This window comes from Mus pahari, chromosome 17 (genome assembly GCF_900095145.1).
Source record: "Mus pahari chromosome 17, PAHARI_EIJ_v1.1, whole genome shotgun sequence".
Lineage (NCBI taxonomy): Eukaryota > Metazoa > Chordata > Mammalia > Rodentia > Muridae > Mus > Mus pahari.
The window spans coordinates 57,023,951-57,038,991 of record NC_034606.1 but is presented as its reverse complement, the minus strand read 5'-3'; the positions used below and the strand labels follow the sequence as shown (position 1 = coordinate 57,038,991).

At 38.7% G+C, this 15,041-nt stretch overlaps 1 protein-coding gene across 3 annotated transcripts in view; it reads right to left on the bottom strand.

The window, feature by feature from the left end:
- The window catches only part of Cntn1 (contactin 1), a 288,900-nt gene that overhangs the window by 62,327 nt on the left and 211,532 nt on the right, over nt 1-15,041 (bottom strand). For all 3 annotated transcript variants that reach the window (XM_021216386.1, XM_029548012.1, XM_021216385.2), the window contains exon 15: nt 6,556-6,676. In XM_021216386.1, coding sequence (XP_021072045.1) covers nt 6,556-6,676 — 121 coding nt within the window. The remainder of the gene's footprint in view (nt 1-6,555; nt 6,677-15,041) is intronic.

Here is a 15,041-nt window from a genome sequence, read left to right as displayed (position 1 = left end):
TGGCCCTAAGACCACTGGGGTTGCACTCACAAAACCAGGGCCACCCACCACTCTCAGTTACCTGCTTCTTGAAAGCGTCAGTATATTCATTTTAAGGGTGCTAAATAATCAATGCAAGTCCTTTATAAGGAATCCAGTCACCACATGTCTATAGTTGAATCGTATTACACAGCATTTCTTTAACTATTGGACTACTGAAAGGTTATTTAGTTTGTTTCCGGGTCTTAGTGTTATAAATGAAGATGGGATGACCATTTGTATGCATATTTTGATATATCTACATGTTTATTGATACTGTTGATTTTCTCATAATATATGCATATTTTATATACATACTCATTTTTTTTTTGTCTATGGGATAAGCACCTCTAGTGCAGTGGCCAGATCATGTGGTGAGTACATCTGAATTCTCTGAGTCACTGTCTTCTGCATAACTGCTTGATTGACAGTTACTGCAGAACGATGTGAATGATTAAGTCTATGCACCATTTTTCAATTCATCTTAATGAGTCTGCAGTGATGTTTCACTGGACTTCCAATTTGTGCTTCCATCATGGCTTACCACATGAGACACTTTTCATGTATCTATTTACAATTTCTCTATGTTCACATCAGTCAAATGCCTGTTTACATCCTTTGTCCAGCTTCATAGTGGGTCATTTGGTTTCATAGACAATGAACTGTTTCTACTTGTCTTGACACAGATTTTTTTCCTTTGTGTAGATAAGTACATACGAGATGGTTATTTTTCTTCTTCGTTACTGTACTATCCCTCTACTGATATAGAACAAATTATTCCAAAGTCCAGTGGCTTAAAGATACGAAGCATTCCTATCACTGACAGTGTTGGTGGACGAATCATTCTTGACTGTCAGAGCTGAGTGGTCCTGGACTAGTTTCTCTCGGTAGTTGAATGAAGATGACAGCAACTGTCATATGCCCTACATGTCTCACTTCAATTACTAGTAAATCAGCATGGGAAGGGTATTTCCTCCTCCTCTGTGGACTTCTCCAAGAGGCAGCTGACATCTGTTTCTGATAGGGAAGCTTTCAGCCCCCAGACTGAAGCAGGGCAGCTGTAGCGATGTGTGGGTGTCATTTACAATTGAGCCTGAAATGCCACTTCTGCTGACTCACAGGGTAAGCAAACATGACAGAGGTTACATTCAGGTTGATCAGCCAGGAAACAAGGGTCACTGGAGGCCATCGTGTAGGCCAGCATCCCCAGTCATCTTGATATTACTGTTATTAAACAACCCACTGGTCATGTAGTATTGTATTTTTGTAAAAAAAAAGATTCTTTATACTGGCATCTTTTGTATATATATATATATATATATATATATATATATATATATATATATATACTGGTATTACTTGTATAACCCTGCATTTAATTGATTTTTTATGGTTTTCTGGTGTTTTATTTGTCTACTTTTTTTGGTGTTTTTAATTCTTAAGGTAAAGGATCCTGCTTGTCCTTGACCTTCTGAAACTTGCCCATATCATATCTTGGAGTATGTTTTTCTTCTATTTTCCCATATGAATTCCATTGAAAAACAAAAATTTTCCACTATATCCTCAATGTCTTTTCTAAATTTTTGGTTTGGGGTCTAGCAATATTTGAAAGACTGGCATTAAATGTCTTAAAGTTAAAGTCATCCTCCTGCTTCAGTTCCCCAAGTAGCTAAACCCAGAGACACATACATACCACAGCATCTGTTACATATTCAACAGCTGTATCTCCTTTTAATGACTCACCTTTGACTCTCTCTGCCGATATATGATTTTATCAGATGTGACTCCCAGCTTCCTAACCCCATCCCCATCTGTCACTGAGATGCTTGCAAACATCTATTGGGGTTTTATTTTCTACAATTTTGTTTTCACATTTAAAGGAGTTCCCCTCTCCTTCCTAACTGTTAAGTTATTTTTTTAAAAAAAGATTTATTTGTTTATATAAATATCTGTGAGTACACTGTCCCTGTCTTCAGATACACCTGAAAAGTGCATCGGATCCCATTACGGATGGTTGTGAGCCACCATGTGGTTGCTGGGAATTGAACTCAGGACCTCTGGAAGAGCAGTCGGTGCTCTTCCCTGCTGAGCCACCTCTCCAGCCCCAGTAACTACTGAATTTTTCTAGTTAATTGTTTAGTTCCTTTTTGATTCTGAATAATGCCATCGTTTCTACATGATTGTTTTTACTTCTGCTTTAATCACTATACTCTCAGCTCTCAGCTTGAGCTGTTTTGTTTCTTGTTCCTTCCACTTCTCTCTCTCACATGCCTCCTTGGTTTCTTGGTGTGTCTGTTTTTACATAATTTCATTTTATTTATCACTTTGTTGTGATCACGAGGGAGCTGTGTAGAAGGCTCTCTGTCTTAGAGAGAGTAATCTTTTCTTGCTGTCAGACTTTACCTACAGCTTGAAGTTCCAAGTCCCCATACTATTTGAAGCACGAAGCCACTTGTGGAGATCATTGCTATCCCATAGAAACCTTAGCAGTGACATTTACAACACAGACAGACAGACAGACAGTACTGACAGAAAAGGCGACTTTAGTAGAGTAAAAACTGTAGGTCTTTATGAGCTGGGATTTCCAGCGTGTGCAGGGTCTGTGGATCAGATTTTGTACAATGATTTTCTGGTCTCTTCTTCCAGCAACTTTAAGCAGAACTAGTGTTTAAATATGTTCAAGTGCTGTAGTTTTAATAGAAGCTCTGGTTTTATAAAAGATGATGTCCCATGCCCAAATACTGGTGCCATTTTGATGAGCTGTCAGTCAGGAGTACTGCTGTTTTCTTTGTCGCTCAGACCTAACCGACGCGTAGCAGGGCAGTTTTCTCTGAGCAGGTTGTTCCATGAAATAGTGCCAATGTCACATTTGCCTGTATTGTTTGTTAAGAGGCTGCTATGGTTTGGGATATAGTCTCTGTGGATCCCTGATGCTTTATGTATGGAAAGCTTGGTTTCCTGTGGAAGAACCTTTACAAAATAGGGCTTGGTGTGAGGTACTAAGTCCTTGAGGGTGTTGCTTTCCATTTGTTGGGACATCAGTCAGCTATGCATGCTCATGAGTGAGATGCTGTGTGTGTATGTGTGTGTGTGTGTGTGTGTGTGTGCATCTGTGTGTACATGTGTGTGTGCATGTGCATGTGTGTGCATGTGTGTGTGCATGTGTGTGTGCGCGCGTGTGTGTGCATGTGTGTGTGTGTGCATGTGTGTGTGTGCGCGCACGTGTGTGTGTGTGTGTGCATGTGTGTCCGTGTGTGTGTCTTTCCATGTTATGTGTATCTTTAATGGTTCAGGGGAGCTGAGCCAGTGACACTGTCATGCTTACAACCTCATGAACTCTGATCAATATAAACCTCCTTTCTTTGTACACTATCCTAGTTCAGGTACTGTGATATGGCAATGATAAACAGACTCATATAAAGGTATTTAAATTTAATTCTAAAATTAATTTAAAGTAAAAAATAAAAGACATGTTCTGTTATTTGATACATAGTACTGTCATGAAGGTTCATGCATATATTCACTATCTTATTGTAACTGCCAGCACACAAATGTACACACACACACACACACACACACAAATGCACACAAGCTGTGGGGCACCAGCATTGTTTGCTCTGCATTCCTGTTTTTCCGTTCAAGGCAAAACAGGTTAAAATAATCCACATCCTTGAGCTAGAGAGAGAGCCCACTTTATAAAGTACTTGCTGAACAAGCACAAAGACTGAATTTAATTCCCAAAACTTGTGTACAAATCCAGGAATACCAAAACACAGTTAAAATTTCAAAGATGAGGGGCCAGAGATTGGTACATCCCTGGGAGTCCTTGACCAACCAGCATAGCTTAAGTAGTGAGTCCCCTATCACTGAGAAACACTGTCTCACAAAGCAAGGTAGACGGGTCCTGACAAAGAACATCTCAGGTTGTACTCTGGGATTTACACACACATGCACACACACAATCACGTGCAGGAACGCATGCACACTCACACATGGGTGGGGTGGGTAAAGGAAGGGGGAGAGGAAAAAAAACTCCATATTCTTACTTATGTGTGGACAGTTGCGCTTTTTCCCCCCTCAGTCTTCTGATACAGACTAATAGAATAATAGTTCGCATACTAATCTTTGTGTTATCAACACTTTTTATGGTTCTTCTCAGAGGAGAGAGAGCCTCCTCCTCACAATGTTCATTATGTCGAATGGCACCGTAATCTGTTTCCCATCCTGTCTATCTGAATATGACTTGCAATTACTCCCTCTTAAATCTCACAAGCTATTATTCATGTTTATATCCACCACACATTAAGCAATAGTGTACAATTGGATGGGTGCATTAGCAATAACATCATCAACATTAGCAGACACAATGTAGAGAACTGTTTATCCCTCCATTCTCTAACTGACATATACGGGACATTTAGAAGGTGTTTGGTGTGTACCCTGTGATGTACATAGCTCTGAAGAACTTTGTCTACTTCCTGGTATGAACAACTCAAGCCTTTCTCTTACTGGAATGACTGTGACTTTAGCAGCTTTCATGGACTGACCAGTACCATTCATTTCCTTACACAGCATCCGGTCATAGTCAGAGCCCTAAGTTCCACACCATGCATCTCCAAGGGCATGTGTCAGACTCTTGCGAGGCACATTTCTTCCTAGAACCAAAAATTGCTATGGAAAAAGGTTTCTGTTTCAAACATCCATATATTACATATTATAGCCTCTTTTTTTATTATTAGTTTTGAGTATTTAAAAACAATAAAGAATGAATGATTATTAATTACTAAGCATGTGTACATAAGACACCTTCCACTGTGTATGCTACACATCACCATAATGAGCTTTTCCTGATTGCAACATTCCTGGACGTTCCTGGTGTCCACACCTTGTAACATGAACCCTTGGGTAACATTGATTCTTATTCTTCTAATATGTAAGCTATTTTAATCACATCTTTATTTAGTGTTCTGCTGAAAATGGTCTTGTAGCTACAGTCTTGGTAGTATGAAAAGTAAATTTGTTTCATTCTCTGATAGTCTCAAATAGCAATACACTGGGAATGGGAAGGGCAAACCCACATGAAGATCTTCTAAATTAGGATTGTGTGGACATGGGTTATTCATTATTAATTTGAAGTAGATGGTCTATAGAATTAATGAACAGGTTCATTTGGATCAAGAGATTTCATCCAGACCCTTGCTATAGGAGACTGAGGGGTTTCGGCACTGACTAATGTTGGGCAGGGTCTGCTCTGTGTTTTCATTATTCTAGAGGGGAATCCAGGTAGGGAGTAACACAGGGGGATCACTCTTATGTGGATCTGGAAAAAACATTGAGTCTAACAAGCCATCTTTTTTTTTTTTTTACCAAGTATTTGTCTCATTTTCAAAAAATTGTCGTAAAAATGGGCATTTAAATAACGTCCAAATGTTAAAAAAATAAGAAGTGTAAAATAAAAAAAGATAGCATGTCAAGATAAAAAAGGGAGGCATAAAATTTTCAAAGGCTCCTGTAACTTACAAAATATTAGTCAAAATGCCTATGAATTTTATTGTAGACAATAACTCAGCTAAGCACAGGTTGATGGAAAGGTATAGAATTCTAATGGCTCAGAGAAGAGCTCATGTGTGGACAGGCAGAGAAATCCTAAACTATTTAATACTTGAGCAGGCCTTGAAGGAAGGTAAAGTTCAGACAACAAATGGTTTCGAGGGAACAGTAAAAGATCCATCTTGGATTACGATGGTATTTTGTGAGCTGCTGAATATGTGGAGTTGGTTACAAGAAATACGTAGACATTATAACGAAGAGTCTGTAGCCAGTCCACAAATATCTTTGGAATTGAGCTATGAGGAAAGTCTTCCTTGCACGGGCTGTGAAATCTGTGACTGAATGGCTGCAGATATCTGTCTTTTCAAGCCATCCTGCTCCGCAGCAGAGGGACAAAGAGACTACATTGACCATAGGCACATAACCATCATATTCTCCATTACATCCCCTAGGCCAGCAAATGCAGTAGTAGAAATGACTAATGAGCAGCCACACAGTAACACATCGACATACGCTCTAACTCTAAGACAATCAGGACAAACATCCCACATTTGTGGTTAAAGTACGTAATGCCCAACACTCCCCCCCCCCCAGTTAAACTAAGAAGGTTATTGTATAATAAACTAAGAAGCACATAACCTTCTTAGTTTATTCTTCTTAGGTATTGCACCACACAGTGAAAACTGTTAGAGGGAAAATTGAAGTTTGGTTGAATGGTTAGCTTTAAACACAGTTAGTAAGATGCTTGTGGTATAACTTTAGAAAAGATACACAGTTAGTGACACAAACAGAATTAGTGCCTTTACTACTTGTCTGGTGTAAGTCATCCTGAGCTATGGGGCGGGAGCCAAAAGCGTATCTGCAGGATGGAACTGAACTATAAACAGAAGAAAAATGTGGATATCCAGAGTTACCAGAAGACTGGTCAAATCACACACGTCAAATACCTTTGGTTTTCTTTTCAGTTGATGCATTGGCAACTCTTACCTCGTACGACAAGGTCAGCTGAAGCCGAGGAATTGTCCACGATTGTCTGGGCCGTGCACGTGTACCTGCCTGCGTGTTTCAGCTGCGCATTTCGGATGAGCAGTTCCCCATTGGCGTCGAGCTATGAACAAAACCAGCCACTGTTGAGTCAGGGTGATTCCATTAACCACACAGCATTTAGGATATGGAGATACAATGCTTTCTCCTATTAAGTGTCTGGAAGCAGAGGACTGCCTTTTCTGGCCTCAGTGGGAGAGGGTGCACCCAATCCTATAGAGACATGATGTCTTAGGAAGGGGGGAGTTACTGGGGGAGCACCCCTTTCTCAGAGGTGAAGGGGAGAAGGGATCAGGGGAAAATCTCTGGGAGGGGGGATTGGGAGGGGGCAACATTTGTGATGTAAATTAATTAATTAATTGATAATAATAAAAAGAGAGTAAAGAAGAGGAGGTGGAGGAAGTGGCAGCATCTGTGCTAGATCTGCTAAGTGCATGTTTTTGTCCCGTTTTCTGCTTGAGCCTTAGCTTTCCAACTGAAAACTAAAGAAACTGAACTTCAGATCTTCTTGGCTCTGCTGACTTTGGCATTCGGTCAGAGAACAGCACTGAGGGAATGCCAAGGATGGAGCTAGCTTATTGGTACCATTTCTATTTTTTATTTTCAAGATTACAATATAATATAACATTTCCCCTCCTTTTTCCTCTCATGTACCCCTCTGCTCTCTCCTTCCAATCCACGGCCTCTCTGTTTTCTCACTAATTGTTACTGCATGCATATGTATATATGCATTCATATCCCTAAATAGAACCTATACAATCCATATGTCACTTGCTTCTTCTAAAGAAAAACATTAGTGTCTAAAAATCTGAGCACTATTAATGTGAGTAAATCAACGTTTCATGTCTGAGAACTGTTAATTCAGTTTTGCAAAGCTGAGCAAATTGACTGAATTCAGCATGTCTCACAGTTCATCTTACAGAGATGCTTAAAGCTTACAGAAGTATTAAGACGCATGGTGAGTCCACTGAAATGTATGTAACTTGCCAGCAAATTATAAACTATACAAGGATATATATATATATATATATATATATATATATATATATATATATATACACACACACACACACACACACACACACACACACACATAGCTATATGAATTTTGCTAGTGGCAATAAATAAGATATGATGTCTATTTCTAAGAATACACAATATTTAGTGAATATCTATTGTGTAATCATAGAAACAGGCAATGCATTTCATCCCACTCTTTCCTGGCAGAAGCTTCCTAGCAAGGTCTCACTGTGTGCACTTTATCAGCAATGGATGTCAGACTTCGAGAACCCAAGCATGCTGCATGGGGTCACCCTGTTTTAATGCAAGTGAGAGCTTGCCACAGCTCTTTCTCGTTACTTACAAAATACTCCCTTAGCAGAAAAATTGGGGACGTTCAAGTTTTAAATGGATCTTTGATTTTCCTAGGAGAAACAAATAGTTGTTCCCTATTCTAGTTGTACACATTTAGTTTCATTATAGGGTGATCTGTGTGGCCTGGGTTGAGACTCACGTGTAAGCATTGTTTATGTGAAGCATTGAGTTATCTCTTTTTAAAGTTTGGTTTCTAGTGAGCACATGTGGAGTGAATGTTCTACTTGGCCATAGGTTCTATTACACGCTGCGTTATCTGCTACACTCATGTTCAAACCTTTAGATTTGTAGTCTTTACTTGTCTGACGAGCTATAGAGTCAAAACTACAAAGTTTGGCCAGATTGGTTTATTACTTGGAATAGAGTACTACTACGTCCATATAAAGGACATAGCAGAAGGTCCTGGGCATCTGTTAGTCTTGGTGAGCAGTGAGTGATAATCTTTTTCTTTAATGAGAAGCTGCCCTCTGTTCTTAATCCCCTGTGTGAGAAACACTACCACCCATGCGGGGCAATTATTTAACTCTCCTGGGAATTGTGATCGCTCTCTTCATACCATCACAAGTAATTAAAATAAAAAACCACGAATTGTTTTATGTCCTAAACTGCTGCCAAAGTTATATCCACTAGATCTTTGGAAAAGTTCTACGTCTTTCAAAATAATAATAATAATAATCTATTAATTTTTTTGAGAATTTCATACAATACACCCCCACTTCTTTTTGATCACTTTTACACCCCTATGCCCAGTAGAAGCTTTAATTTAAGCTAAGTTAGAACCAGCTCTGTTTTAAATATTAGAGCCTGAGCAGGGATTGCACAGGAATTTGAAGAGCTCAACATGCAGCCCTGTGGCCGAATATCTGATGAAGGCACGGCTCTGAAACTCCGCAGCAGGAAAACGGAGGTAACGTAGCACACATCCCTTCTAGGAGAGTGCGTACGTATGAAATGCTTTTTGACTTTTTTTTTTTTTTACAAAGGCAGCTAAGGCTTTCCGTCCTAGGGAGAAGCTGTGGTTCTCCGTGGTTGGCAGAACGCTTACCAAGCAACTGGAGTTCACGGACCTCAGCACATTCTAGCCACAAATTAGATACGAATGTTCACTTATTTTCACTAAAAGCCACAGCTTGGCTGAATCACAAAATTCTTCCCTTCAGATGAAGAGAGTTGAATCACATCCTGGAAACTGTGATGACGCAGCCCAGGGGATATCCAGCGTGTATACGCGGTTGACCACTTCGAAGTATCCCCAGTTTAAGTCAAAAGGCTATTCAACCTAAAATGGCCCAAATCCTTGCTTTCTCCTCCCTTGTACACTAGCTGCCAAAAAATCGATTGTGTTAAATAAAAGTTAAAATATTACTAAATTGTGAGAGCAAATTGACTCATAGAAAGAAGAAGCAAACAAGTAGCATGGGAGACACAAGCTTGCTTTGTTCCTTTCAAATTGAAGGGAGAAGAAAGAAAGTTTGCAATACATGAAGTAAGACTTGCTAGACAACAACTACAGCAGAAACATCATAGGCAGCCCCCTCCCATGCTAACAGCATCCACTGGCTCCCCTAACAGCAGCAGGCACATCATGGGCAGCCTCCCTGCTAACCGCACTCCATGGTGTCTCTAATAGCAGCAGGCACATCTTGGGCAGCCTCAGCAGCCACTGGCTCCTCTCACAGCAGGAGTTCAGTACGAGCTGTGGGATGCCTCTGGGGCTGCTGAAAGGCTTTCCAGGCATGCACTCTGAGCTGGAAGCCTATGAAAGATACAATTTGTTACCAATTCCGAGGCAATCTTTTCATATTTGATAACCGGATCTAGCTTCCTTCCTTCATATGTAATTATATTAAGTGGCTTTCCTTTTTACATTTAAAACATGTTGAAGTGGCAAAATCACACACACCGACTGATGGTCACGCCATGAACTTTTCGCTGTATCTATCTCTCATCTCATGGTTTCTTAGTGCCCGCTGTCCCTCTTTCTATTTAGTGTCACTCTGTCTAGCTCTGCACACTGAGAATACTGACACCATAGTGTCAGGCACCACTTGGCACCTTAAAGGGCTCTTGACAATGGCACCTTGAGTCTCAAAAACTATTATTTTCACACATACAACTGTTACTAGTGCTCTAATATATTCTCTATTTAGATTGATATTGATTTTAATAATACATCATTTTAATTACCCGAGTCGGAAATTTTGAATATTCCAACTAAGTAAGGCGCGTCATCAAATGTTTAAAACCTCAGATACATAAAGGGAAGCTGTAATGGCTAAAGAGATTGTTCAAGGGTTGCCTGGAAATGGTGACACAATATAGTCTGCTGACTGACGAATTCATTTTTGACCAAACGGCCCATTTTTAAAGAAAACATATAATGAGACTTTTGTTTGAGGTCCTTGCTAAGCAGTTTGAATAAGGAACAACACACCAAAACGTTGAACCCTTGTAGATTCATTTTAGAGTTGAAGGGAAAAAAAAAAGAAAAAAAGAAATCTGTTAACAGAAAGTAGGGATAAAAAAAAAAAAACAATGATGTATAGACTTTTAGCAGGACACAATTTCTCTATTATAAAATTTATCAAAAGTAGTTAAGGAGAGTTACTCTGTTCTTTATCAAGTACTGCTTAAGCATTTCATTATGCTCATAGAAGTGTTGTGGAAAAAAATGGTTTTGGAGACCAAATAAAATAGCATTTTTTTTTTAAAGGTGGAAAGATGATGCTTAGAGAGCAGAGGTCACAGAATTAAAGGTGAAAAATAACCCGGTGACGGGTGACAGGTGACAGGTGACAGGTGACATAGGACAGAGCTACTGAGGAACTCAGGTGGCTTCTCTGAAGTTTTAGCAAACCTGTAGTGACTTCTTGCTAGACTGAACTTTCAACACGGTAGTAAAGAAATCAGGAGGAAGCGCACAGTGTCCTTGTGCTTAATCAAGATAGCTACGGTGACAGTGAATATTCTGTCGAACAGGTGAAGGGAAACGATTGGAGGGAGTTGTCAAAATTCGGCAGGTCTGGGCCAGGGAGTTGAAAGGCACTAGCCACTCAAGCCTCCTGACCCTACTTTGTTCCCTAGGACCCACATAAGAAGCCAGATGCAGTGGTGGGCATTAAGTACTCTCTCAGAGATATGGTAGACAGACAAAGAACTGAACTCAGTGGCCAGCTAGTCTATAGTATGCAGTGCATCTGAGAAAACAAAAAGAGACCCCGGCATAAAAGCATAACTCCTTCAGCTCTCTTCTGAGCTGCATATGTGTGCCAGAGCATGTGTGTTTCCACACTCATAAACATGCATGCATGCATACATACATACACACACAAAATAGAATTTTATAAAATTATGTAGCAATTTAAAATTACTTTGCCCATCATTTGGTACCATGAATGAAGGACAAAATGAGGCATATATAAATACTTAGAATCTTTATGAATATAAATACATATTTCTCTCTGTGTATAGATAATATCAAGTTCTTTCTAAAAAAAGAAGTGTTTGACATAAATTATAAAATTAATTTTAGTGGTATGTTTACTCTTAGAGATTAAGTTAAATTGGAAAATAAAAATAGTAATTTTATAACTGGACACAGAAAATGCATAATTATTTGCCATCAAACCTTAGCAGAACAAAATAATGCAGATAAATGGCTTTGATAAATTATTGTATTAAACTGATAATTTGTTAACAGTTTATCTATACATTAATTTTGCTAAAGCACAAATGAAACATTTGCTAGCCATTATCACAAAAGCATAATGTTCAGTGAGTTTTCAATAAGTAAATGAAGAAATAAATAACAAACGTTATGTATGGTAGGGCCATTAATAAAAGGACTGTGTTATTAGTCCTTTGTTTTGCTTCATTGACAACATAAATGCTTAAAAACCATTTACGTTCTTGTTACGTTCTTCCATGGACTCTGCAGAGAAAAGAACTCTAGTGAAATGTAGCACTGCCCATCATCTCACAGGGCATCAGTAAATGTGAAGAGATGCATTTGTTCCATTTCATAAAGGTTTCTGCTTTAGTCCAGGCTATGAATCTTGAAACCTTGTGCAAGGCTGCCACTTAGTGGTCAAAACTGGAAACAGCAAGCTGAACTCAAAGTGGGCTTGAATTTTAAGTGATTTATTTACTTTTTCTTCAACTAAACTGGAAATGAAAATTTAAGTAATAAAGATTAAAGTTTATATCTACATTATTTTTAGTGAGGATGAATAACTGTTGGCAGCAATGGTTACCAAAACATGATAATGGCAGTTGAAGAATTTTAAACCCTGGGTGTCTCTGATTTTTTTTTTTTTAATGTTATTTTGAGTTTGCATACTTCTTTTCCAGAGTTTTGGTTGCCTTAGTGTGTAGTACAGGGGCAGCAGATTACAAACCAATCAATGCTATCTCTGTATAAAATGCCATCAAGAATTAAGAAAAAGTCAATTCATTTAAATGACATAGACAGAGAGAAATTCTTGCCTATGCAATTTTGAGCAATGATCACAGCCACCTGTGGCCACACCAACCCCTGAACCACAGAGGTGCCAACTGTTAGTACATTTCTACCCTCTAAGCTTCAAGTGGAAAACAACAAACACAGAAGCCGGGGCTAGACATCAGAATTGCCTCTGAAAGACGGTTTAAACGTTTTTGATGCCTTCACTTATGTTGAGAGTAACCCCTGAGTTGAAGAATCCCCATATAGGCCCACAGCCAGCAAGCACTCCTCAGTGGGCCAGCTGGGGCCAGCCACTTACTGAACCTCTGTGGCTGTCATTTGCAGTGAGAGTAGGTATAGTCTCAGGACTCACTCCACATCTCTACTCCAACTCACCTTTTCGCCTTTAGCATGCCAACCACTTCTTTATTCCCTTCTTTTTGAAGTCCCTAAAAGCTTTTATAGAGTTTTATATACATTTGCATAGGCAAAATGTCTCCTCTGCCCCTCTTCTGTATCTTTTGCCCATTTATTCTTTTTACTTATTTTTTCCTACAGTGAGTATTTATGTCAAATAACATAGGGTAATTATTATTTTAAAGAATGTACCTAGGCACTAAATGTGAAGTTTCACTTTAATTAGGGTAATTTATGCCCCCAAATCTATTTATGCAGACTTCCCCGAAGCTACTAAATATACTTTATAAGCCCCTCTTGTCATCTTTCCAGATGGTAACTCTGAAATCATTCAATTTATGAGACCAAAGGATTAAATGAACTCCAAATTTTGTTTCTCTTTTTAAGTAGCATGTCTGTTTATCTTACTCTTTTCCTTAAAATCAATAAAAATGGTGAGACTTGTCTTCCAAAAAAAAAATCTAATAATGTAAAGGAGAATTATTAAATTGATAAAGATTGTGATTCCGATTCCTCTAATGATGGGCAAGTCTACGTTAGGTGAATGGTAAATGTTTTCTGTCTACTATGTTAATTTTTAGGTGTACTCTGGCTCAGAAACCAAATTGGCAGGTTTATGATTGATTTTATGGTTACAGCTAGTCTCAGTAAATTGCAAATAACGGACATCATGGTGAACCTGCAGGGGCATATACATTAATATGGAGGGACTGGTGGCCGTGCATCTATGCCACAGATGTCCCTGTCTGGTTAAAGGAAAGTTTACTAAACTGAAAGAAGAAACCCTAGACAAGTAATTTGAAGGCAACTGGATAATCTAAAGCATCATGTTATTATAACTTATAAATATCAGTACAGATCTTATGTGAAATAAAAATTCTGAGATATCACACTGAGTTGGCTCAATCACTTGTGTACATTAATAGATGATTTTGAAGTTAATGTCCACACCCCTCCTTTTTGCTTTTTGTTTTGTTTCTTGAGACAGGGACTCAGTATGTAGCCCAGGCTGGCCTCCAGCTTAAGAATCTAAGATTCTTTTGATTCAGTATCCTGAGTGCTGAGGTGTAAGTCCTATTTACCAGACCAGCATAGTTTCATTTGTTGTTGTTGTTGTTGCTTTTCTATCATTTTAAAACGTTGGATAAGGATTTTGCTATATTTCGTACATATATATCATTGTACTTTGCTTTTACCCCACTACCTTTCCATCTGAATCTTGCACCCTCTCATGTGCCCCTTCTTTTACTGACATAGTTCCCATCTTCCACACATCTCCCTTTTAAATTTAATTTATTTTGTATTTATTCACTTTATATCATACTCACTATCTCTCTCTTAGTCACCCCCTTCCACAATCCTTCCTCCATCCCCCCCTTCTCCTCTGAGCAGATTGGGGCCCTCTGGGTATTGCCCCCCCTCCCCCGTACTTCAAGGCTCTGTGAGGCTAGACACTTCCTCTCCCACTGAGGCCAGACAAGCTCAGCACATATTAATTAAGGGCACGTGCCAAACAGATGCACAAGTTCCTAAGTAGTAACCTTTTCAGAGAGGAGAATGGTAGCAACTAGGAGAGCCAGTTTGTCATCTGCCAGTCTCAAGCAGCTTGCTAATCCCCACAATGACATCCCTGCATTGCTTCCCAACTGTCTCTCTCTCTCTCTGTGTGTTAATTCCCAAAGTCTGTAGAATGTACAGCTTCCACTTCTTAGAATTAACCATTTAATCTTTTTTCAAACTATGCAGACTATCTCAAGCCTTGAAACAAATATATTTCATTGATATATTACATTCACAGGATGAAATAAATTACTTTAAAACAGTCATTATAATCTGGAATAAGTTCAATGTTTTCTCTCATTCAAATTACAGTGAAATTGCTGGGACCTGGGGTACAAATTTAATAGGATAATGCTCACATCAATACAAGAATCATATAATTGGAAGGGAAAATAAACCTAAAGATCAGTAGATATTTGAGAATATCTCTACCAAACCCTTTAACATTAGTCCTTTATAAATGTTTTAGAGTACCATGATTAATCTGAGAAAAATGAAAAGCTTCTCACATGACTGTCACCTCATTATAAAACTAAAATTATGTAAAATATTATTATTATATTTCTGAATTTTTAATTAATTATTTATGTGTATGTGTGTGTGTATGGGTGTGTGTGTGTGTGTGTGTGTGTGT